The sequence below is a fragment of the Symsagittifera roscoffensis genome, chromosome 1, assembly GCF_963678635.1.
Source record: "Symsagittifera roscoffensis chromosome 1, txSymRosc1.1, whole genome shotgun sequence".
Lineage (NCBI taxonomy): Eukaryota > Metazoa > Xenacoelomorpha > Acoela > Convolutidae > Symsagittifera > Symsagittifera roscoffensis.
This window is the reverse complement of record NC_087062.1, coordinates 98,938,247-98,966,238: the sequence shown is the minus strand read 5'-3', so window position 1 is coordinate 98,966,238 and position 27,992 is coordinate 98,938,247. Positions and strand designations below refer to the sequence as shown.

At 34.0% G+C, this 27,992-nt stretch overlaps 2 protein-coding genes across 2 annotated transcripts in view; both read right to left on the bottom strand.

Annotated features, from left to right (window-relative positions):
• Positions 1–38: 38 nt before the first annotated feature.
• Positions 39–23,436, bottom strand: LOC134854397 (nucleoside-triphosphatase THEP1-like). Its single transcript, XM_063873054.1, has 3 exons — positions 23,208–23,436; positions 20,727–20,865; positions 39–293 (listed from the first exon to the last, which is right to left on the bottom strand). The coding sequence occupies exons 1-3, from the start codon at positions 23,408–23,410 to the stop codon at positions 39–41; spliced, it is 597 nt and encodes a 198-aa protein (XP_063729124.1). The 5' UTR covers positions 23,411–23,436.
• A 1,429-nt stretch (positions 23,437–24,865) lies between these two features.
• Positions 24,866–27,992, bottom strand: part of LOC134853282 (cytoplasmic 60S subunit biogenesis factor ZNF622-like) — a 76,552-nt gene continuing 73,425 nt past the window's right edge. The window contains exons 6-8 of the mRNA XM_063869258.1: positions 26,412–26,561; positions 25,756–25,877; positions 24,866–25,369 (exon numbers count right to left, since the gene is read on the bottom strand). Coding sequence (XP_063725328.1) covers positions 25,227–25,369; positions 25,756–25,877; positions 26,412–26,561 — 415 coding nt within the window. The 3' untranslated portion in view covers positions 24,866–25,226. The remainder of the gene's footprint in view (positions 25,370–25,755; positions 25,878–26,411; positions 26,562–27,992) is intronic.

Here is a 27,992-nt window from a genome sequence, read left to right as displayed (position 1 = left end):
AAGGAGACAAAAAATTGAAAAAATAAATTAAAATCTATTCAACCACCAAAATTCTGATTCAGAAAAGGTATAATTTGATCTTGGAAAATGGAGTCTCTGTTGTCTTTAGTAACAATAGCAATTTGAACATCCTCATTTGATTTGAATGCATCTGTCAGTTTGTGATTGCACTTCTGGGCGATAGTGAAAACTGTCGCTTTCTTTCTATCGAGCACTTCAGCTGATATAAACTCAATGAAATCCTTGCTTAGCAGCTCCATCTTCCCAATTTCATCAATGAATAGAAGTTGAGGCTGAAAAAAAACGTAACTTATGAATGTAGATTGAAATTTAAATCTACTTCCGATCAATAAATTTTTATAAAAAAAGCGAGTTATAGCTGCATGAAAGCAACAAGACCGATGTAAGAGAAACTTCACCCATTAGCAAACCTTGAAAATATCAAATTATTCAGAACAAAATTTTTTTATTGACAATAAAAAAATTTTGAAATCTTGACACAGATGAGAAGATAATCAACAATACAATCAACAAAACAATTTCAAAATGGCTCCAAAAAATGAACAAAAGAAAGAAACGCAAAAAAAAAGATTTAAAAATCGAACTTTTATCATGACCCGGAATCAAACCCCCAACCTGAAGATTAAGAGCCTCACATATACCCATCTTCGCAAATTGGGACGTTAAAGACACCGAAGCAGGCATGGGAAGCAGGTATGATTAATTATGGTACCTGATTTTGCGTGCAAAACAAAAAGAAAAAATCAAGGATATCCGGTTACTGTGCAAGTAGCGCAGAATGTTCCGACCATTCCAGTAAAAGCACCAAAAACTTATTTTACTAGCTTAAATTGAAGTTTTGAGGGTTTTAAATTAAGCATAAATTAGCTGTTGTAAGCCTGCTTGCTCGCTTTATTCAATCGAAATTGAAAAAAAAATCAAAATTTACTTTACTATCAGGGATTTACGGACGTTTTACTATCAGGGATTCGACCCCCTGTCGACCCAAAGGGTCCCCCCTTTGGTACTTTTTAAGATATTCATTTATGGCCGACCGACCCTAAAAATTTTCTAAAGGCGCCTTTGGCGCCAATACATACTAATTTTGAGGGGGGAGTGCGCGCCGAAAAAACGCGATTTTTTTGGTCAAAATTTTCCAAAAAGTGCCTAAAAACGCCTTTTTGGCCTGTTTTTTCAAAATTTTGCTTGCGGCGCAGAAAGCTTGGCCAAAACAGGGTTTAAACAGTGCCTAGGGAGAGCTCGAAAAATCAACTCGGTCGACCTAAAAAAAAGATCGACAAATTTTTTCGAAAATTTTCGAAACTTTTTTAAAAATCCGCCCCCCCCCTCGAAAAAATCCTAGATCTGCCCCTGCTTGCATTCATAAAAGATTTAATATGAATGATCGCATTCTGTAGTTAAAACTTTTTCAAGAAAAAACATCAGAACCTATATAAAAAATCACTTCATTCCACTTAAAAATTGGCAAGAACACGCGAAAAGGTAACCTCGAAAATAAAACATATTCAAATATGGGATCTAACTTACTAACGGCCGCTTCCCCATCAATCATTAAATTTTAAATCAGCGGATATTAACGAGCTGTTCACATAATAACAAAAAAACGGGCTCAATTTTTAGATAACGAAATTAGGGTCTAGTAGTCGAGTTATAAAGACACAGGTAAATTTTAAGTATTTTTCTGCATAACTTTTTTTTACTTTATTTAATCCAAGTACAGAAAAATGTGTTTCTTTTTTGCTTCGGTTTATCCAGATAACTTAAACTGCCATCATGTTCTAGTAGCTAACAGAATCTCAACTGAAAAACCCTTATGTTTTTTATTTTCATGCTTAGTTTGCTATTGAGTTATGACCGAGTTGGTTAACTCATAGAGTAATTTCGGATAGGGTACACCGTCTGCTCGTCACGCTATCTTATTTTCGGCCGGATAGATTCGTGCAACTTCTTAGTCTAATACCGATCCTAATCTTACTCTTATACTATCTAGTCTCAGGTTGTTTAACTAGTCTCTGCTAGGCTCAATAGATCTAGGGTATACTGGTTTATTGCGGCTGCTGAAGTGCTCGGGAGAGTCCAACTAATTTCTAAGTTAAATTCAAATCTCTCTGGTGCTGAAATTACAAGTAACTTCAGCACTTACAAATAAGTGGGTTGTTAGTTAGATGGATCATGATTGGTTAATATTAAATACTTTACATTGGTAAAATATCTAAATTATCCAATCATAAAATGTAGTCTAGATCAGGTTCCACCCATCCGGGTTTTACAGAGTTTTTTAGAATAGTTCTTCTGCAATTCGAAGGATGGATGATGGACGTTGGTGTTTGGCGAACATCATATTTCTTCTGTTTCCTCTTTGTTAAAGAAGTTCCAGGAAGCTGGAGTTAGAGACATAAGACGTTGTGTCTTCTAGTGACAACGACTAAGTCTTTGCAACAAACTCAAATCTGATTTCAGAATGGTTTGCTATGTCAGGTTTTTCTGTTCTGCGTGGAGAACTTCTTTTGTGTCTGATCTAATTTGGGAATGGCGTGGAGATTGTGCGTGGAGGGGATGCCTGGTTACTCGGATCTGTACGTATACTTGAACATCGAGGTGGTCATTGGTCTAGTTCAATGAAGTCCTTTTCTGCGAAGTCAAGTCGTACTCTAAATCCTTTGAGTTGTGATTGTGAGTGGCATATCGATTGTGGTTGGCCATTCTCTCTCGAGTGTAGTGGGGTCGTTTTGTCTTTAGATGTTCGTCCTTGGTGTTGTATTCTGATCTATGTATTGCATAATGTAATTTACATTTTATAAAACATTTATTAGTTTAATATTTTTTAATTATGATTTTAGTTAGTTGTTTTCACAAAAGCTTTTTGTTTTAGTTCGGTTATTTTGAAGAGTTACTCACACTTGAGTAGCTCTTATTAAAAATAGAGGTGTGGTCACAAAGCGTGGATGTAGCGCGGTGGGTTAGGCCGGCTATAGAGCATGCTCAGGACGTCCTTCCTGGTGGGTTAGGCCAGGAGTGGGAGTATGATTTCATGCGGTTTTTGTGAGGGGTCCTGTTATGTGACAACGTTTTATGTTGGGTTTGTTGTGGTTTTTCTTATGTCTTGTTGGTTATGTCCTTTTTCCAAAAAGCAAATTGTTCGTGGTATGGGTTTGTCTTTCGACTTTTTTGTGTTTTATGATTTCTTTCTTAGACTTTATAATAGTCTTCAAAAGAATAAATTATCCAGTTTTAAACTGGGTTAATCCGGTTTGGGTACCGTTGGTTTCCTTTTCTTAATCATGCTGTTATTCTATGATTTGTGGTATTTAGTAAGCTGCGTTGGTTAGTTTTGTTTAGTATATGATTCCTTTCCAACCGGGTTAAAGGAAAGTTTGAAACATGTTATTATATGTCAGAGTTGTTGAGTGTGAAAACTTGAAACTGAAATTCATTATTTTAAACAATTCTTCGTGGGCGAGCTGTGCGAGTGTGGATAGAATTTCTGTGCGAATGAATGAAAATATCAAAAGGTTAGTACTGCATTTGCATTTTATTAATTTACTGCATAGAATTTGGAAATTTACTGCTAGTTATGGGGGAATTTTAAGTTACAAATTTTCATCATAATTAGATTTACTGCTTGTGGGGAAAATTTTAGAAATGAATTTACTGCATTGGTATTAAATTTATAAATTTATAAGTGTAAGAGATTAATAGAATTGTTGAAATCTGTTTGATGAAATTTGCGATCTTTATTTGTTTTTTGTGGTTTTTGTAGGTGATCGTCGGATGAAGGCTAAAAATCTAAAGAAAACATGGATAAAGTATGGTGAGTTTTTTAATATTTTAATTAGTTAGTAATATTCATTTAATTCATACTTACCTGTTAGTCGTCGGGGAAAAAACCGTGGGGGAAGATGTCGTGAATTAGTTCTGAAGTTGTTAGTAGTTTAGCTAGGATGCGGATGATATTTTTAGTCTGAAGCAGTGGCCAAAGCAATTGAAGTGCCTTAATAGTGGTTAGTTCTTCAGTGCCAACTGCAAACTCATAAGGTGTGTTTTGGATTAGATTATATAATTTGTGATTGAATTTAGTGTTGTGGATGAATTCTAAAATTGGGATTTCTATGGGTTGTACAAACTCGTGCGGGATAAGGAAGGGTCGGGATTCTTCGGCGTTGAAGGTCTTGGTGATGGGACAGAAGATGTACATTTGGGTTATGGGGTCATAATTACGAAGAATACCATGAAGGTTAGTATCTTTAATGCAATATGTGAAATTTAGGAAAAATGGTGAAGTGTATTTGGAATTAATGAATTAAAAGCGATGGTGTGGTTGTCTAGAGGGTGTGTGTAGGTCAAAGTGATTTTGGATGAAGCGATAATAACTATATGTGTGGGTTTGTTTAGTGCGCAACATAATATCGTGTGAGCAGTGTAAATCTCTTTCGTGTGGTGCAAGGAAATGAAAGGTTAGTGAAAATATTTGGAAGCGTTCTTTAAAACTTTCGTATGCTTGTGTGTCTGTTAGTGCTTCTGAAATAATGTGATCAAACTTTCGGTCGAAGATGTTTAGTGTAAATATATATGGTGTCTTGATGAAAAATTTCTCGGTAATTTGTGGATTAGCGAAGCGATCGTCGTCTAAGAATTGATCTTGGTTAGCTCTGATGATGTTGTGATCATAGTATTCGAGTGTATATTCGTTAGCTCTAGGTGCAGTGTGTGTTTTTAGTGATTTTTTATATCCAACGTAAGTAAATTGTCTAGCGGTTAGTGGTGTAGTGAGTCGATATAGCATGTCCGTATTTCGCTCTATATCGATGTGAGTGTTAGATAAAGGTAAGCAAAGAGGGTTAGTAAAATGATAATATGAGGTCCAAGAGAGAGTGGGCATTAAAACGTATTCATCTACAAAGTTGCGTGTTTCGTTAGTGTCGTGGGGGGTGTTTAAGGTGTATTGTGGGAATGAGGGTAAGGTGATGGCTAAAAATTCTTTTGTGTTAGTATGCTTGGGGTGGTTGATGTATTCACGGGCTGTTCCTGGTTTTGCTGGGAAAGGATGGTTGGGGAACTTTCTTTTAAAAGTGCGGTAAGCTCTATTAGTGTTGAGTGGAGATTCAGTTGATGTGGATGATGGTGCTAATGATTCAGTATAATGTGAAGAGGGTGTAGGGGTAGGGGGGTTGGATGAATTTATTGTGGAGGAGATTTGGTTTATTGTTGGGGTATGGAGGTGGTAGGGTTGTTGTTGAAGGGTAATAAAATTATCTAGCTCTGGGGAGATTCGGGGGGTGTCTGGAGAATGAGATGATTGGTCAGAATGAAGTGAGGAGTAGGTTGGGGTAACTTGGGAAGCATAAGAGGGTGTGGGAGTGATTGGGTCAGGGTTATTGGATAATATGGGTTGAAAAGGGGGTTGCGAAAAATTAGAAGAATTATGAAAATGATTTGATGGGGATGGTTCTGAGTCGGCAAATTCATCGGGGGTTTCAATATTCGGGTTATTGAGTTGTGAGATGGAATATAAAACTGAGATGTGTGAATTAGTGTCGGAATTCATGCCTGATGTTACATTACTAGATGGAAAATCGGGTGGCGGAAAAGCAAAAAGTGGTATTATTGGGATTGGAGAGGTAAGATTGGTTGGGTGGGAATTTGATCGGTGTAGTGATCCAAGTTGGCGGCTCATCGTGGGCTAAAAAAATGATTATTTTGAGACTGAAAAGCGGTGGTATGGGGTTGTTCAATAATTTGTTCATAAGTATTTTGATCTTGTGACTGGTGTGTCATTATATGTTGGATGGGACTTTGTGATGTGGTGAGTCGAAAATTTGGATTATGTGTGATGGCTAAATTTCGAAAATTTCGTGGGACTAGGGATAGTGGATGGTTATTTGGTAGGGGTGGTAATTGTGGTGCCGTTGGCGTTATGTCTACATTGTTATGTTCTTCGTCGTATGTATTTTGCCGTGTTGCTATTTTTGTGTTATATTCTTTTATTTGTGCGTCTAAAAGAATTTTGTTTATAGATGTAGAAAAGATTCCAAAAAATCCTGCAAAGAGTATGCGTGCTACGCTTGCTTGTCTGTTTACTTGTGTGTGTATAGCACATGTGTTGTAGATTCCTTTTAAAAGTGAGAAAAGAAATCCAATAAAGTTAAACATTGCGTATAAAATAGTCAATTTTTCTAAGATGTAGTAGGGCCATCCTAGAAAATCGAGGATCTCATTTTTGAGTGTAACAAAGCTAAAAATGTTAATTGGTGATATATCTTGGGGACGGTATTTTTCACCGTTTAGATATATATAATCTTTAATGTCTTTAAAATATCCGCTATAGTCTTGCGTGTAGATATCGGCAAATCCTGCGGTTTCTGCAAGTTTGCGTAAATTTTGGTCTATTGATTGTCTTTGTATAGTGTCCATTTGTGTTAATAATTCTTGGAATTGTTGTGTTCTAATGTGATGTTGAATATCTGATTTTGAATAGATTCCTATTGATTGTAAGTCTATATTTGGGTTTCGAGCAATAGCGCGAATGCTTTCTGGTGAAAATTTTTTGAGTGATTGCATTAATGTGGGATATGGAGTGAGAAGATAATATTTATTTTCATCAGGGTTTAGTTGTACTACATTGTGGCTGTTTTCTGATCCACATGGGACTGCGGTATCCCAGAAATAGGTTCTTCGTGAAAGTGTATCCACGAAATGTACTTTATTCTTATAAAAGATAGGGATTCTTTTATAACATCGTTTATCTTCAAAAACGTATAGTGGTGATACTTTTTTAGTACAAGTATAAAACCATAAGATGTTTCCTTCATAGTCTAAAAAATTTGATCTATTTCCAGATAATAAGTATCCTGCATAGGGTATTTTTAATACTGCTAGTGCAAGTGATTGTAATATTTGTGTTCGTTCTAATTCGCATAGTTGGTGTAGTGTTTCTAATTCGGAGAGTGACATTTCTTGAAAAATTCGGCTAATTGTATAATCTAGTTTCATATCTAAATGAATATCATAGTGGATATTACCGAAATATGTAGTATTCATTAGTGATAATTCTTGTAAGCGTGTGCTTCTGGTGTCATGGGGTTTTAGATGTCCACCAGGTTGTCCGTTGCTTTTTTCAAAATTAACTGGTATATAGGATGTTCCTTCGTTTGGAGGATGACCTGTGGCATATGGGTCGATTTTTACTTTTCCAGTGGTCATGTCGAATCCTTTTTCGTATTCAACTAATATTTCAGAGTATTGTGTTCTGTGAAGTGGATTCCTGTATTTACATGCAAGTTCTGTTTCTTGATATATTTGAAAACGTGTCAATTTATTTTCTATATTGTCTATGTTTCTAAAATTAGAACTTAGTTTTCGTGATGGATGGACTTGTTCATATGGAATTGATTGTATAAAATATTTTTCGTGAAATTTTATCATACGAGCGTGTATTTTTGCTACTTGAAATTTTGTACATGTATCTTCGGGGAACCAAATAATGGTTGCTTGTGTTCTCGTTGTAGGGTCGCAATAACCTTGATCATTTTTACAAGGTAATCGGATTCCTTGATAGATCATTGTATTATCTGATAAATCTCGTGTTAGTTGTATTTTTTCGAGTTGTATTTTCCAATCGAAAAACATTATTTCTTGGTATCCTTTATTTTTTGTGTCTGCTTTGCAGTTTGATGGGTCATTTATACCAATGTGTGGTATCCAATGTTTATCGTGTAGGTCATAGGTTAATCGTCCGTGTGCGCCGTTATACGGGTATTTTTCGTCTAGTTTTATATGTCCTTGGTGTCTTTCAAGTTGTGATTGATGTACTGAGTCTGAAAAAACTTGAAAATTAACTAACTTTCTTGCGGAGTTTTTATTTTGTGTGATGTTTAGTCTAAGTAATTCACTTTTACAATCGTCGGGATTGAGATGTAAAAGACGTTCTATATTACTCTGATAGAATGATTCATGGTCAAGTCGGTTTTTGTTTCCGTTCGAGACTTGTGAACAATGTACTTTCTTTTCGGAAAATGTTGCTGTGAATTTATAACCTGTAACTGTTGTTGCTCGGGCTTTTGAATAGAGTGTTGCTATTACATCTGTGGTTTCTATAGCTTGTGGTTCTGTTTCACATTGTGATACTTGATTTATTGCATATTTATGTAGTGTTTTTTGTTCATTTTCTTCACAATCGTAATGTGTTACTAATAAATCTTGTGGTCCTGTACGAGGGGAAGGGTTTATGTTTTGATTTGAGATTACTAGAAAAAGGAGTTGGAGAAAAATTAATAATTTTAGAATATACATGTGTATGATAATCCTGAGTATGGATTATAAAATGTAATGTAACCAATTGTGTTTTTGGTATATCTGTCGTATTTGTATATTACTTCAGTAGTTATAAACGGTGGTGGTAGTGATTGAGCTGTTATGTTAGGTGGATTTAATGGGTAGGGATGTTGGGTAATATTATTTAACTTAACTGTGATTTCAAACTTTAATTGTAAACTGTTTTGTTGGAGTATTTGAATATTGTGATCACGGATATCGTTGTGAATATCTTGGCGATATTGTAATCTATTAAGTGCCCAGTTATGAAGGCGGTTACTTTCTTGATGTTGTCCAAATAATGGTGGAGGTGCTGTAAATGTATTCCAATCTAGTCTTAAAGGAATATTTATTGATGATTGTTCTCGATATCTGGCGTCGAGATTATTTGGAAAATTTAAGTTAAAGGGTGGTGGTGAAATCTGGCTTATTGATGGTGTTGATGGTAGTGATAATGTTTCTGGTAGTGATGAGGATGTTGTTGTATCCGTAGAAATATTTATTGGATTATTGACTAAATTTAATTCACCTTGTGTAAATGAATGTGTTGTCCAATATGGTAGTCGTGATGCCTGGTTTGGGGGGTTAAAGGGATTTTCACGTATTTGTTCAGATGTTGGTGTTGAACCTAAGTAATCTGATGGTAGGCTTGAGGTGCTACGTTGTGAAAGAAGCGTAGGGGTTTCTGGTAATATACCAATGGGGTTTTCTGGAGTGTTTTGTGATGGGGATTGAGGTATATCAAAATGAACTCGGGGAGTTTGAAAATTTCTGTTTCGTCGAGGATGTATAATTTGTCTATTTATTTCGACTGTATTTTGGTTTTGACTAGGATTTCTTATTCTACTTAGTTCTTGTGGTAGTGTTGGGTATAGGTTATATGTTGGTTCGCTTAGAGGTGCTTGTCGTTGAACTGGTTCTAGTGGTTCTGATAAACGAGCATGTCGTTCTTCAAAAGTGTATGGATTGTCTTGAAAAGAAATTCGTGTAGATGTTTGAGGATTTTGAGTAATTGAAGGTGGTGTTTGGTTATCTTGGGATGATGTCGGTGAAGACTGATTCTGTGACTGTTGGGTAGCAATTTTTGATGGATTTTTGAATTGTTACTTTAGTGGGAAGGTTTATGTTTATTATAATATTCTTCCAAAAAAAGAATTAGAAGGATTGTTGCTAGGGCAAATGTGAAGATTGCTTTCTTTATACATTTACATATTGTCAAAATGAGGGATGATAAGAATGCTATGAAAATTACAAACAATAAAAAAATATCAGTTCTACTGAAAATTTTTCGTATCATTTAGACAAGTTATATGAATCGTACCTGTGGATGTAATCAAGGGTTTTGGAAAGTTGGAGGAATAGTTCGAGTATAGTGTAGAAAATTAAAAAAATGTTACAAAAAATGATTAGGATTATTAGAAAAGATTCAAGTATATCAAAAAGAAATATTATAAATGTTTCAAGTATTGTAAAAAAATGTTTAAAATTTATGAGTATTTGAGTAACTGATTGAGAGAAGAGCATTTAAGAAATGATCTCTTGGTCGAATATTTATTAGTTTTTTGACAAGTGGGTTGAGTTTTGTAAAAAATTGTTGGGGGCAATTTTCATGGTGATTGGGAGGTCGTCTTTTTCTTTATTTTTGTTTGTCAAATGATCCGGGGTATGGTGAGATTTTTATACTTTAGGCTAATTGAAATGTTCATTTTGTTACTTTAGGCTAAGTTAACAAATTTGTCTTGGGGGTATTCGTGGTCTGAGTTGGGGAAATATTGTTGATCTTTGGGTTATTAGATAAGGGAGGGGTACGGTATTATGGTGATATTTATTTTAGTTGTCAAGTTGGAGTGGTTTGCTTATTTTTGACCTGGAGGTCGTAAAGTTATAGTTATAGATGTGCCTGGAGTTCTATATGATTCGTCTAATTGGTCTTAGTTTGAGTTAGAGAAAGTGACGGATTGGATGAATCCTATTGGTCTATTTTGAACTAGAATTATTGCGTACTTGTCAGCATGTTATTTTGAAAAATGTAAATGAAAAATGTTTCGGAGGTTTCAAGATTGTGAAGTATAATGTTAAAATTACTTTTGAAATTCCACTTTCTTTAAAATTTTAGATTGGGGGATGAATATTTTATAGTTTTTACGTGGTTGATTTCGGAGTCTTGTTGTTTTTCTATTTTCTGATTTGTCGATTTGTTCTTGGGGTATTATTTGTTCGGTCATTTTTCTATTTTTTTTTGTTTTGGGGATTCTTTATGGTTTTGTGTATTGTTTTTGGTGGCGATTGGTTTTGTGGTTTGATTTTCGGTGGGGTTATCATTTTGTTCTGTGTTTTTCAGATGTGGTTCATTTTGAATGATTTTTAATCCTGTGAGAGAGTATAATTGAGTTAATTCGCGGAGTGCGTATTCTTTTGGGTAATAAGGTAATAGGTTGTTTCGATGTTGAACGATTTCTTTTTTGTTTGAGTCGGTAATTTTATATGTGACATCAGTGGGTCTTGCAATTATTTGGTATGGTCCTTTTCGAAGGGGTTGTAATTTTTTAGAAATTCCTTTTTGAGTATTAAAATTAGGTATTAAAACAAATGTTCCAATTTTTAATTCGGAGGCTGGTGTAAAACGTGAATTGATTTGTTCATTAATGTTTTGTCTTTGTAATAACTTTTTTGTTATTTTTTGATAAATTTCATTGTGTTTTTTATCTCTATTTAGAATCCATTCGGTGTGTGTACCGGAGGCTAGTTTAAGAATTTGTGGGTGATGAAAATGATCTTCATCGTGTGTATGTAAAGGTAGGTTATAACAAATTGAGTCTTTATTTGGTTGACAATAACCTTGTGCGTTTTTATGAGAATTTGCTGTAAACATTATTGGTTTGCGTGGCTTTTGGTTAAAAACCATTTCGTATGGTGACATTCCTAAAGTTGTCGTAATTTGTGAATTATATGCTAAGGGAAATAATTTTACATCTGCTGACCATTCGGTATATTTTGTATCATTTCCGTTGATGATACATCTAAGATATTCTTGTAATGAACGGTTCATACCTTCGACTAAGCCGTTTGTCCAAGGTGCATGAGATGTACGTGGTTTGTGTTTAATGTTATATAAATGACATAGTGTGATAATTTCATTATTTATGAATTCTGTACCGTTGTCTGTAACTAAAATTTCTGGTAGTCCGAATTTTGCTATCCAGTGTTCATAGAGTGTTGTGTAAGCGTAATAAGCGTTACAATGTGGTACTGGGTTAAGTGCTACATAATGTGTAAATGCGTCAACAATTACCATAATGTAGGAGTTTCCTTCGGATGAGGGTGAAATTGGTCCTTTGGTATCAAATGAGATACGATGGTTAAAGTACAAGCTTTGTCCTTTAAAATCTTGTTTTTGTGCTATTTGTTTTTGATTTGGGTAAGGTTTATTTAGTTGACATACTATACAGTCATTGCATAGTACTTTTATCCAAATTGGTGCATTTGGGAAGTAAAAATTTTGTATAAAGTTTGAATATGTTTTTTCTGATCCAGAGTGTCCTTTAATATTTTGTGTATGTGAAATATTAAAAGCTATAAGAATCATACTTAAAGGGAGACAGGGAACTGTAGATTCATTCAGGTTATACTCTAAAAGGTCTGTATTTTCGTTAATTGTTGTGTTGTTAAATTTGCGAAAGTATCGGAGGAGTGTTTTGTTTCCTAGAATGGTTGTATCTGCCTTGACAGGTTTAGTTTTATATTTGTGCCATGATTTTAGTTGTCTAATTATCGGGTCAAGATTTTGATATTGTTTCAGTGTTGAAATTGTAATCGTTTCTGTTGGAGGGAGAAAAATGTTTTCAATTTCGAATTTAGATAAGGGTATTGTATCAAGTGGGTCGTGAAGGTCAAAAACTTGATTTATTGTGTATTTTGAATCATTTGTTTGTGGTCCTGATAAATTTATTTTATCAGTTAAATCTTCTTTTTCAATTAGTGGAAAATTGTCTTTTTTATGCGAGTGTGGTTTTACTCTTTTTTGTTGGGTGTTATTTTTTATCCATTGTGAATATGGGATTGGTTTAAAAGTTGATGTTCCAAGTAGATCAACTTCATAGTGATTATTTTGACAATCTAAATAAAGTGGGAAGTGTTGTAGATTGTTTATTTGTGATTGTTCAACGTCAGTTTTTACTGCATATTTGCATTCCAATCGGGGTGATGTTTCGTTTTCTGCAAGGTAGAATTTTATGTTTTTGGGTATTTCAACTGTTGTTTTTCGTGTAAGTAATTCAGGTGGTGTATTTCGACTTAAGGTGTCTGGTAATGCAAGATTTTTTCCTGCAGTCCAAACTATATGTAAGTTTGGAAATTTCATTAGAATTAGTTGAAATCTGTAAACTCGGTGGTTTGGGTTAGATTTTTGTGTAAAGAGAAAGATGATTGGTTTATGGTCTGTGAATAGAACTGTTGGATGTTTTGATCCAAGTATCAGAAATTCATATTCTGTCAGTGTATATATTATGGCTGTACATTCTCTCATTAGAGTTGAGAGTCGTAGCTCTGCTTGAGTGAATAATCGAGAATTTGCTGATATGAGGTTCATTTTATTTGTACCATTATGTGATTGTAATAGTGCTGCACCGATGCCAAAGTTCGAAGCATCGCACATTGCATAAAATGGTTGATTTGAATCTGGAATTGTGTTTGAAATTTGTTCAGTTAAAAGTTTCTTTATTTCTTCAAATCGTGTTTGATGTTCTGTGTTCCATTCAAAATTATTTTGTTGTCTAAGGATGTTATAAAATGGTCGTAGATATAATTGCATTTTAGAAACATATTTACTTAAAAAGTTTAACATTCCAAGAAATTCTTGGATTTTCTTTTTATTTGTTGGTGGTTGAAGTTTTTGAATAGCGTCAATGCGTGATTTCAATGGAGTGATTGTTTTTCTTTCTATATTATGTCCTAAGAATTTAACTCTTGTCAAAAAGAAGTGTGATTTATCGGGGGCGGCCTTCAGATTTTCGTTCTGAAGTATTTGGTGATATTTTTCTAAAACATTGAACATCTCGTCTTTTGTTTGTGATTGCATAAAAACATCGTCTAAATAGGTGATTGCGTTTTTCTTGAGTATTAGTGGTCTAAAAATTTTGCTCATAAAAGCTGAAAATGCTGCTGGTCCTATGGATATTCCATAGAATAAGCGGTTGAATTCATATTGTTGGTTTCCGATAACAAATTGTGTTAAACGTCGTGATTGTTCATCTAGTGGCATTTGATTGTATGCACTATTCATATCGGCGGTTGTAAAGTATTTGCCGTTTATTTTTGTTAAAATAACTTGTATTGGTTCAATGGGCCAATTACATTTTGATTCATCTATAAGTGAATTGAGGTATCTAGCATCGAGAACGATTTTTAATGATTCTCCTTTAGCTAGAATGATAACAGGGTTGATAAATGTGTTGCCTTTTGGTTGTTCTTCTTTGTTTACTGGTGATATAATGTTGTATTGTTCTAAAATGTCGAGTAATCTGTTCACTTTATCATGTAAGTGAATTGGTACTTTACTTGCTCTCTGTTTTTTGAAAACTGCGTCTGGTTTTAACGGGAGATGTAGTGATGAACTGATTTTTCCAACATCGAATTTTGATGTTGCATAGACTGATGAATATTTAATTAGCTGTTTGGCTAACTTTTCGAATTCGTCTTGTGTTATTTGTGAATGTTGGAAATTAAACATTGTTAAAAATTTCTGTTGGTCCTCTGTGTAGTTACTTATGTTGAATGTAGGTTTGAAATATGGAGTTTTTGTGAAATAATCCGTATTTCTGTTTTCGTTACTTATTATATTATTTATAGATAATTCTTCATTAAGAATTGTAGATTGGCAAATATCTAGTAATTGGAGTATATTATTTACGCGATAGGCTTTTTCGTGTATTGGTGATATTGTAGCGTTGGTTTCACAATATCCTAAAAGTCCTAAAGGTAATGTTACTTGGTAAGGTGTGTTGTTATAGACATGTAAGGAAATGATATCGGAATTCGAATCTTTCAAATATTTTATGGATGAGATTGTGATTTTGAAAAATTTGTGAATAGGTTTGAATTCAAATTCTGACATATAAAATTTTTGTTTGTTTTGTTCTTTATCATATTGGTGAACTTGTTTGATTGAAAAATTATAGATATTTCCTGATAGTGGTTTTAGGTGTTTTCTTTGTTGGTTAAATATCGGGTAGAATTTTGAAAAGAATGGCGGTTGTTTATTTAATCTTTGAAAAAATGTTAAGGATGTTTCTTTTGTTTTTGTATATTTATCTTTGATTAATATTTTACTATTTAGTATGTTAATTGTTGGTATATACTTCGAAATAAATGGTATTCCAATGATATTATATTTAATATCAGTGATATGGAATATTTGTTTAAATGGCTTATTTAAAATTTTGCTTTGCTCCATTGTTCTGGTGGGGAGGAGAAATAATTGGATTTTTCCGTAGTTTATCAATGTTGATCCTTGTGCTGTTGCTAACTTACTGGAGGTTTCAAGAGGTGTTAGCTTTGGGTGTAAAGTTTTTATTTCATTCCATGTGGGGATGTTTATTATGTTTGATTCTGCTCCTGAATCAATTAAAAAATCTATTTCAAGGTCTGGTGGTTGAAATTCTTTATTTCTTGGGCTTTCTAAGAGAAATGGTATTGTCCAAATTTTTTCTTTGGGTTGTTCTTTTTGTATATTTTGATAAATGTGGTTTGTATTCAAGCATTTTGTTTTGGTATTTTTATTGGTTTGATTTGTAGTGTTAATCTCATTTGTTTCTTGCGTCGTTGGTGTGGAATTTATGGGTGTAGTGTAATAATTTTGAAGAAATTCTGATTGATTTTCATATATGTGTGATGAAAAGGGTTGTTCATATATGACAGATTCATAGTCATTTTCGACTTTTATCATATTGATAGAAAGAGTGTTTTCAGTATCACTTTCTGAATCTGATGATGTACAGTTTATTTGATTGAGTTGTAACGTATCAGTTACTGTGTCATCAATACCTGGAGGGTCTGATGTTGTTTCTGGATTAGATTGTACTTGATTGATTTGTCTTTGATGTTTAGGTGTACTACTTCTGTGGCGATTATTAGAATTATTATAGTTATTATTATTCCGGTGTGGTGATTGGGAATAATTTCTATAACGATTATTATAACTTGAGTGTCGGTTTTGTGAATTATTTCGCGATCTGTTTTGGTAATTATTGTTTGGTCTGTTATAGTTCGATCTATTATATGAGTTATTCCTTGATTGATTGTTCGGGTAATTTTGGTTTCGGTTGTTTGAATAACTTCTATTTCGATTATAGGAGTAGTTTCTATTCCTATTGTATGATGAATTTCGTGATAGGTTGTTTGGATAGTAGTTATTTCTTGATTGGGAATTAGATCTAGAAACAAATCGTTGTGTATTTGAATTTGATCTGGAGTAGTTATTTCGACTATTTGGTCTATTGTAGTGATTTTGTGATGAATTATTCGTGTTTCTTCGTTCTGGTGATCTTCCTCTATAACTTGAGTTATATGGTGATTGATTTCTTGTATAATTTGTATTGTTCGGGAGTGGTTTTCCTGAACTGTTGTTGCTGTAGACTGTTTTGTTCGGTAGATTTTGATCTTTTTTCATGTATTGATAGAATGATTTATTTGGTTCTTTATATTTTTGAGGTTTATTTTGATTGTCTTGCTGTTTTTGTCTACATTCGGAAATACTATGTCCGTATCGTCGGCAATAATTACACCATTTTTTGAAAGATGGTTTGCCTTTAAAGTTTGGGTTCTTTTCGTAAATATTGAGTATTTCAGTGATTTTTTCAACGAGGTCTGTCTCTGATTCCTGTATATTATTAATATTAGTGGGAGTCGTTTCAATTCTGTTAACGTATTGTAATTTCAGATTTTCCGTTTCTTCTAGTTTCATCGTGATTTCTGCTTGTTCTAATTTGTCTACTAGTTTTCGAAAATCTAAATCGGGTTCTCGAATTGAAGAAGGATGGGATGCTCTCTTTTTTATTGCTATTTTCCTTAATTGTGGTGTTAAGGTCATCATTAAGATTTCTGTCATCTTTGTGTTTTTATAGTCGTGTGTATTTAATGAATATGCTTTTCGAACTAGTGTTTCGATTCGTACTGCTATTTGCTTGATGGTTTCGTTTGGTAATCTGCGAATTTCATTACATAAAACTCTTTGTTGTTGTTTGTTTCTTTCGGAGTCAAACATTTTTGAAAATTCCTGTGTAAACCTTTTCCAGTTTGATTTTATTTCTAGAGGTAGTACTGAAAACCATTTTTGGGCTGCGCCATCTAGGGTTGTTTGTATTAACGCTGTGCGTCGATGTATCCAATTTTGATGTAGTGGCGTATTAATTGGTTCAGGTCCAATATTTAAAATCAGGTTTGCTGTTACTGCATTTAAATAATCTTCTACAGAGTATTCAGGGTCTGTTCCTGTGAAAACCATTAAAGGTTTGTTTGATGTTATTGATGATCCACCCATAAGGTATGGATTCATTGTCATTTGTAATGATTCTGCTGCATTTGGCATTTGAGAAAAATTTGAAAGTTGGTTTCTATTTATTTCATGTTGTTGGAGATAATATGGGAGTGGTATTTCATTTTGCATTTGTGATGGTTGATACGAGTGTGCAGTCATTGGATTTTGTTGTTGAATTGGCTGAAAAGATTGTGTATTAATTAGATTTTGTTGTTGAATTGGTTGTGGAGAAAAATTTCTATGATTTGTACGTGTTCTCTGTATTCCTTGTCTACGATATTCTTGAGTATTTTGTGCAAATATATCTGGTTGTAAGAAATCATCATCTGAGGATAAATAATCCATTTGATAAGATGTCTGTTTTTTATTTTTATTTTGTTGAAAAAATGGGTAATTTTCACTGTGATCCTGTGGAGGATTTGTTTGGAAATTTATTGAATTAGGTTGGGTCATTGGGTTATCCCAATTTCGAGATCTTGTATATTGGTTAAAATTTCTTTGTGGTTGGTTATATGTTTTTGATGGATGTGTATAATTATAATTATGGTCTGCAAAGTTGTTTCTAGTGAATGTTTTGCGTGTTTTTGATGGTATTGTCATGGGTCTGTATGTTTGGTAATCCATATGTGAATATTTAGGAGCAACCGAAGGTTTAACGGTTGATTGTAAGGTTACCTGTGTTTGTGAAGGATTTGTATTTCTTGGTGTTGTTAAATTTGGGCGTATTGGTGAAATACTTTGTTGTGTAGTTGTTGTGTGTACAATTTCTTCATTTATGAAGTGTGATGGTGTCTGGATATCTTGTTGAGTAAGATTCCTAGTTCCATTGAGGTTTTCATTGTGTATGACTGTAGAGTTTAAACTATTATTTTGTGTATCGGGCAAAAATGTATTATAGTTTAATGGTGTTGCATCAATGGTTAATGGTATTACCTTTACATAATCTCTTATGTAAGATATCGTACTTATTGCTTGACTTGAGATTGATTGTGGGAAGCTTATAAATGCGGGATGAGACCATTCGGGGTCCCAAACATAATCTGATTGTTCTGTGATAGCGGTATCATCGTTCGAGTTTTGGGGTCTAAAATTTTTTCTTGCTTGTGCAATTAAATCAATATTGTGTGTGAAATAATCTATTATGAACCATGCCAAAATTTTTTGTAGATCGTGTTTTGTATGTTGTGAAACGTCGTCTTTCGTGAAATTTTCTTTAATGATGTTTAAATAACTAGAGAGTAGTGTGATTTCATGTCGTACTTTCAAATGTTTAGATGTTTCTGTCGGTGAGACATTTGTTATTGGGATTTCGTTTTCTAATATCGAAATATAACTATATATTATTGCGAAAACTTCATTGGTGAATATGGAGTTTGCTCTTTGTGAGTTATAATATTGGATGCTTTTTATATATTCTGAAAAAACTTTTGAAAATTCTAAATCAAGATCGTCTGTTTGAATTGTATATTTTCTATTATTATGGTTTGGTGAGGTGAATTCTATGGAGTAGATTCCATACTGTTGTGTTATATTGCATATATCTTTTAAGTAGTGGTCTATGATTTGTCTTTTGATTTTTACATCTGGGAACTCTGTTTTACATGGACTGATTCCGGGTTCAAATAAATTTATAGGTAAATTTTTGCAAAATATATGCTGTCCTCTATCAGTGGTTGCATCTACTATAAAAGGAAAGATTTCATCATCATCTGGACTTTCTTCACCTGGGGTGTGCGTTGAGCTCATTTTTTCGTTCCATGACTGTTAATATGTAATTATTAATGTGTCGAATTGGTTGGTTCCAATTGTATAAATGTACTGGTTTGTGTTTATACTGCTTTTTTATTCTTCTTTTTCCTCTTTTTGATGAATTTGAAGTTGTTTCTGAGTCAGAAAAATATAATTGATCGTGAAGTGGGCAATTTTTATCTATTGATTCTTTTAGTTTGTAAAGTTCGTCTAAACTGTTGGTTTCTGATTCTGAAAATGCGTTTCGATTTTTTGAAAATCTTTTTCGTGTTATTTGTCTTTGTTTCGTTATTATTTTTCTTTTTAGTGTTTGTCGTTTTGTTCGAATGTATCCAACTGTTTGTGTATGAGGTGTGATTACAAGGTCGTATTTTTTGTTATCTATTTCACAATTGTGTAAAACGATTGTTTGTTTATTTCCTAGGTTTTTAAATGACATAAGGTTTAGGATGACGGATGCAAAAGGTTGTTAAATGGTTTCTATTTCCTTAAACTGTTAGTTCTTACGATTTTTTGGTTAGCTTAACCTGGGTCTATTTGTTCAGGGTTGGAGAGAAAAGTATATCGATTCCGAAGAATGATTTTTTACTTTCTCGTGGCTAGTATAAGTTAAGGTGTTAACTTACTTAATCTTACTTAGGGGTAGTGATTGTGTTCAAGGGTTGGAGAATAGTAAATCGATCCACAGGGTTCAGGTATAATTAGAACGCGAGTAGTTCGTTAGATACTATTTTAAACTTACTAAGTCTAAGATTTATCCTGGGTCTGGTAAGAGGGGGGGTCAAGTGAAGGATGAATAACCGAAGTTCTTCACTGTTTATCCTAATTTGAATGATTAGTTTTGTTTAAAAATTTCTATTAGTCTTAGGTCTTTAGAAAGGGTTGGGTAGTGAATCGACGTTTGAGGTCGTTAGACACTAATTAAGTGGGTGGGGGAGAACAAAGTTGTTCTGTTTGATCCAAGGATAAGCCTTGATGATCAAATTTGAAATTTAATTAAGTAGAAAATGATTTAAGATCCAAGGATAAGCCTTGATGATCTGGTTTTAAAATTAAGTGAATTTAAGTTTTAATAAAATTTTAAATGTGTGTAAAGGAAAGATTTAGTGTTTTGATGATATTAGTGGGTTTATGATTGCTGTTATGTTTTAGATGATGGAGCTGGAACAACAGGATGATTTATGATTACTAACCATTTATTGTCATGCTACTAATTTTTATTTTTATTTTTCAATAAATTTTTTTCAAACATGTTTTGTATATTACTGCAGAGTTTTAGGAAAACGATCTTAGATCTTTTTATCAATCGTGATTGTATATTAATAATTTTGTGTAGCGCCTGAAATGATTTTGAAGATTAACTTCAAGGTTTTATGTTTGCAAATGAAAATCTAAATTCATTGCCAGTAGTATTCTAAATATAAAAGTTTGTTCTGGTTTTTGCCTAACTATCATGTAGCTATATGGCAAGTTTCTACTTTGTCGTATGTCGTCTCTGGTTCGAGGTCTTCTTCCAACTCCGGGTAGTTCTGTTATGGTTCGGAATATTGGCTCTGATCTATTGAGTCGTAGAGACATTTCGATTAAATTATTGTCGTATAACATTTTTTAAACGTTTTTGTCTAATTTCTAATCTATTTTGGTTAATTCTAAGCTATTAAGGTCTTGTTCGAGACTTATGGTCGCACCAGATGAGTTATGACCGAGTTGGTTAACTCATAGAGTAATTTCGGATAGGGTACACCGTCTGCTCGTCACGCTATCTTATTTTCGGCCGGATAGATTCGTGCAACTTCTTAGTCTAATACCGATCCTAATCTTACTCTTATACTATCTAGTCTCAGGTTGTTTAACTAGTCTCTGCTAGGCTCAATAGATCTAGGGTATACTGGTTTATTGCGGCTGCTGAAGTGCTCGGGAGAGTCCAACTAATTTCTAAGTTAAATTCAAATCTCTCTGGTGCTGAAATTACAAGTAACTTCAGCACTTACAAATAAGTGGGTTGTTAGTTAGATGGATCATGATTGGTTAATATTAAATACTTTACATTGGTAAAATATCTAAATTATCCAATCATAAAATGTAGTCTAGATCAGGTTCCACTATCGCTCACCTTGATTTCGATCATGGCATCTCTGAGCTCACGAGTACACTGATCAACTGATTCCACATGTACAAAGTACTTTCCCACCTTAGGATATTTCCCATTTCTAGTAGACCCACGTGACTCATCACAGCTAGCTAAGGTGTATCTAGAAAAAAAACAACTCGCCAATGATTGGAATATAGCGGAGTAAATTAAAGAGGAGGACGACAATTTATGTCACCCCCACCCCTCAGGATCTTACTAACACGCGGATATTTTACTACTTACATATCCCCTTTTTACATTTTTGGTAGACCGCCCCTTAAATTTTACTGCAGCACCCCTCGAACCATAGAAAAATCCAACTGATATAATTTGCCTCCAGGAGAAAGCTTTTGTGCCAATTAACTTGGCTCCAAACCATTTGGAACAACTTCATTATCTAGTTATATCACCTCTTCGGCGTTGAGCGGCGTAGACACAAATACAAGGCAGAACTTCAAAAAAAACAGAGCGATCAAAAATACAGAATTGCAGCGTAACAATTACTGTAAAAAATATTTGTCCAAAAAATCACCTCTTATTATTTAAGCCCAAATAATTGGTACAAGCGTCAGTATAAAGACATAGCCAAGAGACAATTGGAACAAAGTCAATGAACGCAAGAAAACAGAATACTGACTCGATTTTGTGAAGCGAAAAAGTGAAAAATAGATGGCTTTAAAGCCCTTTGAGTTTCAATAAAAAATAATAATTGGCACATTTTTGATAAAAATAACTCAACTTTAGAAGCCTGGGTCAATAGTGTTTATTCCACTGGAAATCTCTGAACATCAAAATCCAATCGAAATTAGAAACAATAACGTTTTTGTGACATTTACACTTTTGCTGTTCGATATTGGAGCTGTTTTCGATAGTACTGTTTTTTTCGAAAAAAAAAGGAACGCAGACAAAATCAAAAAGCTCCCAAAACGTTTAACTAAAACATAGAACAAAAATTTACGTCATAAAAAATCATTTCTTGGAACGTAACTACTAATAACCGGAATACACTGAAAAGATTTTCAATAGTGAAAATGCTTAATATGTAAGAAATTTCCGTGCTGTCGCAACTCAGCCGACAAAAAAAGAAATCGGACAAAAATTATTTTATCTACATAAAAAAAACTAGTGTTGGCCGGATTCGAACCACGGACTTTCAACTTCGCAGATATGTGCATAACCACCATGCCTCATTTGCGGATTTACGCCTTGATTATGATTTTATATGATCCGAGTAGTCAACTAATACACCGATTATATTATGTTTCAACGCTTTCTTATCGCGCGCAATAAAACGGCACGTACCGCACATAAGTTAATTCAAATTACTTTCGAAGACCAAGGATTTCACAAAAAATCCCGAATGCTGTACCTAGCAGAATTCTACCGCATAACGGATTAAACAACGCATATGCATTATCTTACGAATTTTGAGCTCAATACATTGATATCTTCAAGATGGCAACAACGATTTGCGGATAACAGTCATTACGATCATGCAAACAAAAACTCTAAAAATTCTCAAATTTACGGATTTGAAATCACGATTGGATGCTTTTGGGAAAAGAAGAATTGAATGAGTTAATAAGAGTAACACATAATTGCTTTCCTGAATACAGTGCTGATTTAAATTAACCGGACAAAACGCGTTAAACTTGAAATTTAAAACCCGTTTTTCTCAAATTGGGCTGAGTTTAGGTGAAAACTTATGAAGACAAAACTTGCTTAAAATTTTAGCAGAATTAATATGGTGTAAATTGTTTTGCGAAAATTGGGCCCGAAATTTTAGCCCAAAAATGGGTCATTTTGGCTTTTCTTAGTTAATCAAAAATTACGCCGAAAATACCCAGTCGATCACAGACATAATTATATCATAGTGAGACCCTTACGTAGCCCAACAAACTTTATGAAGGGTAATTTCTCCAAACTGTTGTATAAGTTAATTTTGTTTTTGTTTGATAGACAAAAAAGGTCGTTTTTACTATATAAAATACCAGCTTTTTATTTTGAAACAATTTTGAAACATTTTGCAATTTTTTTTGGAGAAAATACCCATCATAAAGTTTGTTGGGCTACGTAAGGGGCTCACTATGATATAATGGGTGGTCGACCGGGTCTGTGATCGACCGGGTATTGTCTGTGATCGACCGGGTATTTTCGGCGTAATTTTTGATTAACTAAGAAAAGCCAAAATGACCCATTTTTGGGATAAAATTTCGGGCCCGAATTTCGCAAAACAAATTACACCATATCAATTCTGCTAAAATTTTAAGCAAGTTTTGCCTTCATAAGTTTTCACCTAAACTCAGCCCAATTTGAGAAAAACGGGTTTTAAATTTCAAGTTTAACGCATTTTGTCCGGTTAATTTAAATCAGCACTGTAGCACCATCTTAATGAAGAATTTACATTTGAAAAGTAATTAGATATTTACATAAAAATTAAGGAGCGCATACTGTTGTAGTCACCTATTGCCCTTTGGAAAAGTGACAATTTCGAATCCAGTTCGTCCGCGTTTACTTTGCCAATCTTTTTGTTCTTCTGTCAAGAAGCCACACCAGCGAACGGAAGGTTCTTTTTCGTCCAAATATTGTGCTATTTTTCGCATCAATGTTGTCTTACCGACACCTGGCACGCCAGTAAGACCCAGTTGGCGCCAATTCATAGTCATCAATTACAAGACAGTAAAATCTAAAAACAAAGATTGAAACTCAAAAGGCATTTCATATGAGATCAGCAGAAGTTATAGTTATTTATCTGGATATAAATTAACAGCGACATATGAAGCACATTACTCTGGAGTCGATGAAGGCAGTTGTTCAGGTCCATAAAAAAGGCTACGATGAACTTTTTGATGAACTGTGTACCATTCGCCCAGAAATAGAAACAAAAAAAAAACATTCAAAAAATAAAATTTTCATTATGAAAAAATTTTATTCAATTTTTTTTTAATGAACCTGAACTTGTCCAAAAGTCTTTTAACTCACTTATTTCATTGCAACAATAAGCCTTTATGAAGAACGTTGAGAAAATAAGAAAATTGAAACCTCGAAAAAAGTCGACAGCTAGAATTAAGCCAACGCAAATACACAATGTAATGAAGTTTTGCATGGTTAACAAACTAACTGTAGTTACATCGTATATTTACGCTTTTAGCCATAATTGTATGAAAGACAACTATGAGAAACGAAAATTAGAAATGCAGGAGGGGGAGTGGAAAAGAGCCGACGTCAATCACGTTTTTCGAGATCTGAATTTAAAAAGAAATGAAAAATCGAACCGCGAAACAAAAAAAAATGTAAAGTGGAGCTTGAACAAACCTTCAGCCTTTTCCTTGGAAAACAAACCACGAAAAAAAATTGCGACTAATATAAAAGTCTTACAAACGTTCATCAATTCTTGAACAGACAGACAATAGTCCAAAAATACTGAAACTTTCTAGTTTTAAAAAAATATTGACTAACCACAAGCCTTTGCCGTCTCAAGCATGTGTGTTACCTCTTCACAAATCCCATTTAATTAGATTTATTTAATAATGCAAAATAGGAGTAACATTTTCACCTGTTAAATCTTGCGAACAAAGTTATTTACGCGAAATAGTCTAGTACCCGGTTGCAACACATTTGCTTATTGCAAGGGTAATGAAAATCAGTGAGAAACCCTCAGTCGAACTAACGAGATAAAAAAATTCTCGTGTCTTTACTGCCCTACTCGGTTAACAATCAGTTTAAAGCACAATAGCAGGGTGGCCACGGTGTGACACTGAAGAAAATGAATGCCTGGCACTGATATTTGCAAGAAAATAAATATTTTTTCTGTTTTTGACAAAACTTTAAGCACAATTTAAAACAATGACTGCTTCGAAAATTATATTTTCAAAACCAGGGGCGGATCTAAAAATTTCTCGGGGGGGGGGGATATTTTCACTATTAAGTTGCTAGCACTGCTATGTCACTGACAGAGCACGCTTCGTCCTGATTTAGAACTGATCATGCCTTATCAACTTCGTGTAGTCATATTTAATAAAACAGCTGTACGAGCAAATCGTGCTTAAATTTTAAGATACTAAAAACAGCTGTACGAGCAAATCGTGCGTAAATTTTAGGATACTAGCCTTAAAAACACATATGAAAAAAATTGTATTATCATGTTGAAGACTAAACCAAAATCCTAAGAAAATCTGAAGAGTCAATTATACTTTGGTCTGTATTCGAGTAGAGCCATTCATACAACATAAGAGGATCTAGCCAACCAATTCTTTCCAATGGCAACGGGGACATATTATCACTACTTTCAAATATGCTCAATACGCTTAAACATTTGATTCATTCCATTTATGACTGGATATTCGCTGAGTTCGCGTGTGTGAGAGAGGGGGGATGGGGGGGGGGGGGGGGTTTAGGACTGGATTGTTGACTAGATCCAAATAAAAATTCAATGAGTTTATCTCAGTGTTAGAGCAGCTGTCTGTCTCTGCCTTCTGCTGTCTAGTAGCGCATACTCCAGAAGTTCTGGTCTCGACTATGGGTCTTCATGTCGTTCTGTTTCGTCTGCAGTCTTTCCCTTTGTCTGTTCTTGAACCTCTGCAACACCTTCAGTTCTCGAATCGAGGGCACATTTTTGGACAGAACTGAAACGCAACATAACCGACGCTGAAAGTTTCGGAACTACTGGTGGCACATTACAAAAAATCAAAGGCGTAACCAAATCTGCATCCATGTCTATTAAACATGCCTCGAATAATTTCAGCCCAAATTATTGGTACACGCGCCAGTATAAAATCAATTTAGGGAAACAATCTTTAAGTTTGTACGAGGAATTCTTTTTTAGCCAATCAGAATTCAGCCTTTTCATGTTGATTAGCTGCTTAAATTTGCCATTTACTTTCATGTTCACAAGTTGATCTTTCAGTTGGCTTGCTTATCGTAGAAACTTCCAAATTTCTAAAAACATAATTATTTAGCTTCCCCCCCCCCCGTTTGCACACCCTCGGGGTTTCATTGCCAGCAAACTCACCCATGGAATTATGGAGCGCCTGTGGGTTGGACCTGAAGCCAATGTACCTCCTGCTACTGTCTTCAATTCCTTTTCTCGAATCAACTCTCTCCGTTGGAGCCCTTGGCTTCTGTTTGTAGTACCTACCCAACACAAAAAAGATTCTGAGCACGTTTCGCCGCTCCTTTTCCAGTAACTCTTCATTTTTTGAGCAAATCCAATTTAATCATTTTAAAAAAGTTTTCAAGCAGTTTTCTTCAATCAATACTTCGAAAAAAAACCATCGTAATGAAGTTATTCATAAAATGTGTTCAGTGCGTCGAAGTAGTCAAAAAACAGAAGTTTTCCAAAATGTCAACTGACCTCAGCAAACTACAAATTAATTGAGCTATCTTGCAAGGCGGTGGGAAAATTGAAAAAAATTTGGACTAATAAAACAATACAATCAGTAGACCTTTATTTATTGACAAAATTCTGTGTAATCAACTATTCTTTTTTCAGTTTCAGTCACATTCAGGTTATGTGAATTCAACAACCTAGTCAACCGTCCAAATTAAGTTGTAACTTAGAAAACGATCCCTTTTGCTGATATCTATGATTCAATTATGCCATTTTTCCATAACTGAGAGACAATCTTTTAATTTGTAATGATGTTTATCTAGCTCTTGATTGCTGACCTCAACAGTGCACGGTGTCCGATGACTGCGCCGGATGGCAACACGAGACTGAAGTCGTCCTCCAAAGCACTGGCCAGCAGTTGCTCCAACTTAGTCCCCAGAGGGTCATCTCCCATCACCCCCTCCTCTCCCTCCACATCTTCTGGCTCACTAAAAATTAAAAATAAAAACAATTCATTTCAGGTTCATATTTAAATCAGTCAAAATACCAAAGCAAACATACACTAAAAAGTTAAGCTAAAAAAATAATAAATTTGTTTCAAGTTGAGCAATAATCCAACATATAATAATATTTTTAAAAAATTGGAAAATGTTATTTGCCTTCCTGTTAAGAACGAAATTGAAATTAATTCAATTGGATGGAAAAAAAATAAATAACTACACCGAAAAAAACATGTAGCGGCTCAAATTATCAAACTTTTTCCTGAAAACAAAGAAAACAAGAAACCACACAATCTAAATAAGTGTATTCAAACAACTTAGGCAAATAGTCAAATCAAGTACATAAAGGAGCGTAGAAATGCAAAAACATAATCAACAGACAGTTGAAAAGGAGTCGAGTCATAAACGCAAGGAAATAGAAAAAGTCTTGATCTCAGGGAAAAAACACCAATGGTAAAACGTTTTCGACATTATGTCATCATCAGTAACTAAAAAATAGCAAAAAAATAATAATAAGACAAAAAAGTCTGACTTGTTTCGAAGTCTGACTTGTTGTTTCGAAAAACTTCAAATGTTGAATTTCAAACAAAAACTATATGACCTTAAAGCTCTTTGAATTTCAAGAAAAATTTATGATTGACACTGATAAAATTAACCCAATTTGAGAAAACTGGATCATTGGGTAGAATTTTAGAATTTTCAATCAGCTGGGAAATCTTTGAATTAAAATCCAATTTCGAAAATAAAGTCTATCATGCTTTTCAAGAACTTTAAACTTTTGCTATTCGATAGTGGAGATTGTCTTCCTATTAATAAAAAAAATCAACGGAACTTGAAAAAAGATAAAATCAAGTTTGAGCGTATACAATTTCTATTTTTTTTTCTCGAAATATAGTGGGGAAGACCTGAGACATGCATAAACGTTTACATATTTCTTAAAAAAATCAACAAGACATATAGAAAACTATTGACAACGTTCATGACTATTAAACACCAACTTAATAGAAAAAGCTTTGCAAAAAAGGAAATTACCTCCTGCAGGCTTCCAAATTCCAACCTCTAGAGCTAGAGACTAATCTCTTCGCACACAACTGCTTCATACCGCCTATTTCGCTTCCGAACAGCAACCACTAATGAATGAGATAAAACACACGTTTTAAAAGTGTCAAACAGAATTAGAGCAGTACACAGATGCTAAATTTGAGCACTTTTGTTCAGCACTAATTTATATTATTTATGCAAGAGTGAACTGATATAAAAAATGAGCCATGGTACCTTTCTTGTAAATGTTTCAAGCTAGTTATATTATTAGATATCATGCAGCAAGGCATGTGTTTTGATAAGCAGATACAGCTGGATCATATGCTGGGCGATTAGCGAATAAACTTCGAACGGGCTAGGTCTTTCACCAGACCACAA